This window comes from Otolemur garnettii, unplaced genomic scaffold (assembly GCF_000181295.1).
Source record: "Otolemur garnettii isolate 467f Iridium unplaced genomic scaffold, OtoGar3 scaffold00180, whole genome shotgun sequence".
NCBI classification, from domain to species: Eukaryota; Metazoa; Chordata; class Mammalia; order Primates; family Galagidae; genus Otolemur; species Otolemur garnettii.
This window is the reverse complement of record NW_003852575.1, coordinates 3,315,596-3,317,813: the sequence shown is the minus strand read 5'-3', so window position 1 is coordinate 3,317,813 and position 2,218 is coordinate 3,315,596. Positions and strand designations below refer to the sequence as shown.

Here is a 2,218-nt window from a genome sequence, read left to right as displayed (position 1 = left end):
AGGGACACGGAGCCAAGAAAGAGCCTGTGAGAGGGCACATTTGGGCTGAGTCCTGAGATAAGAAGGAGCCAAGTGAGGCAGGACGAGAGGGACAGAGAGCACCAAAGGCCCCTACAGAAGTGACCACCAAGTCCTGCCGGAAAACTGCACTGGGCAGGGTGGGGACACAGTGAGCAGCCGGGTGCACCTGCAGGGTGGGGAGAAGCAGGGCCTGCAGGGAGAGCCAGGCAGGCAGGGGCAGCATCCCGGTGCAGAGACGGGGTGTGCTGCTCCCATCACACTCACCTTGGGGTCTCACTAGAGGCAGTAACTCTGTGCAGACGTCGCGGGTGCCGAAAAAGTTCGTCTTCATGGTCATGTGCGCTTGAACATGGAAGGGCGTGGGGTCACTAGCTTTTAGGGGAGAAGGAGAGCAGAGGTAAATTAGCCTTGGGGCTAAATTCCATAGGATGAGAGCAATACACCCCGCAAAAAATAAAGCGTGTCAGGATTCTGGTGAATTGGGCCCTGGAGTGTGGGTGGCCCCGTCGCAGTATATGGCCCAGGCCAATCCCCTGGTTTGAGAACGTTCCTCTCGGTACTTCTGACAGGTGGTTCCACTGGTGAGGGTGGGTGAAACGTGAGGGCTGCATCTCCCGTGTCTATTTTTATTTTCTTTGTTAATGTTTTATCTGTCAGTCTAAAGTTCTTCCATACTGTCTAATTTCAGAAACCCTGGACAAGAAACCCAGGGTATCGAAAGTTTCTGAAACTCTAATTTCAGAAATTTTGGATACCCTGAACAAGATCCCCAGGTTTCTGAGCCAGGGCACCACCAAGTTCCCGTCCTCCGAAGGACCCTTCCCCTCCTGAGAACTCTGCCTCTCCTGGCAGCTCCTGCCCTCCCTGTGCCCCCGGGAGCCTGTCAGGAACCTCCAGGGCCGGGTCCCCACAGCGCTTCTCTGAGGGGCGCACCCTCCTGGCAGAGGGTCTACCCCGGGTCACCTCCCCTCTGACCACAGCATTGACTTACGCTGAAAAACTATACCCGCGTTGTTGACCAGCACGTCCAGGCCCCCGTACTCCCTGCGCAGGAAGTCGCGCAGGGCGCGGATGCTCTGCGGGTCGTCGATGTCCAGCTGGTGGAAGCGCGGGCTCAGGCCCTCGGCCTGCAGCTGCTGCACGGCCGCCTGGCCCCGCGCCGGGTCCCGCGCCGTGAGCACCACGTCCCCCGAGAAGTGGCGGCACAGGTCCCGCACGATGGCCAAGCCGATGCCCTTGTTGGCCCCGGTCACCAGCGCCACGCGGCTGCCGGACGACATGGCAGAGCGGAGCGCGCAGGTCACCTGCGTGGAGAACCCGCGGAGCCTCTGACCACCCGGAGCAGGACTAGAGGCAGAGCAGCCTGGCAGAGGAACTTGTGGGATCCAAGGTACCGAGTGCCAGGAAACAGGGTCGAAGCCTCGGTCCCTCCCCTGGGAGGAGGGGCCATCTGTTCCCGCAGGTTTCTTAACGCCCAGCTCCGGGGTTCGCCCTCGGCCGGAGCTGAGCTGTCTTGGATCCAGGGTCTGGGCCCAGGGAGCGCTGCTCTCCCAGAACCTACCCAGGTGAAGGGTCAGTGGAGGGCTCCAGATTCACGGCATAGGGACGGGGGAAATGGAGCTACAAGCCTACAGGGAGGAAGCCGAGCGCTGAGAAATTGTGTGCGGCGTGCGCGCATCGTCCACTGCGCGTAGACCCCTTCGCTGGCGCAGGAGAATTTCAGCATCGGGTGTCGGGTGAGTGACTTAACAGGTGTGTTCAGCCTGAAGGGCCCTGATTCCCAGTGCGCCCCCCGGCGGTAGGAAATGTGTACTGCGGGACACAACCTTCAATGGGAATTTTACATTTAATCCTTCCTTAAGTTCTAGGACAGAAAACTTATCTCCATTTAGGTTCATCCAGGGAAGATGGATATGGGTACAGCTCTAGATTGATGTATGTATCTTTTCCTAGTGATTTCCGTGTCCCCACGACAAACTCCAACTGCAACAAAGTCCCAAAGGTGGGTCTGGGTGTGGGCTTAAAATCAGCTCTCGGCTCGGTGCCTGTGGCTCAAGCGGCTAAGGCGCCAGCCACATACACCTAAGGTGGCGGGCTCGAATCCCCAGTCCGGGCCTGCCAAACAACAATGACGGCTGCAACCAAAAAATGGCCAGGCGTTGTGGCGGGCGCCTGTGGTCCCAGCTACTTGGGAGGC

The 2,218-nt window shown here is 59.1% G+C and overlaps 1 protein-coding gene across 1 annotated transcript; it reads right to left on the bottom strand.

Annotated features, from left to right (window-relative positions):
• Positions 1-50: 50 nt before the first annotated feature.
• On the bottom strand, positions 51-1,766 carry LOC100963998 (carbonyl reductase [NADPH] 1-like; the record flags this gene model as incomplete). Its single annotated transcript, XM_003800677.3, has 2 exons — positions 1,013-1,766; positions 51-393 (listed from the first exon to the last, which is right to left on the bottom strand). Coding segments are annotated over exons 1-2 (632 nt in total), but the record flags the coding sequence as incomplete, so codon positions are not given.
• Positions 1,767-2,218: the final 452 nt, after the last annotated feature.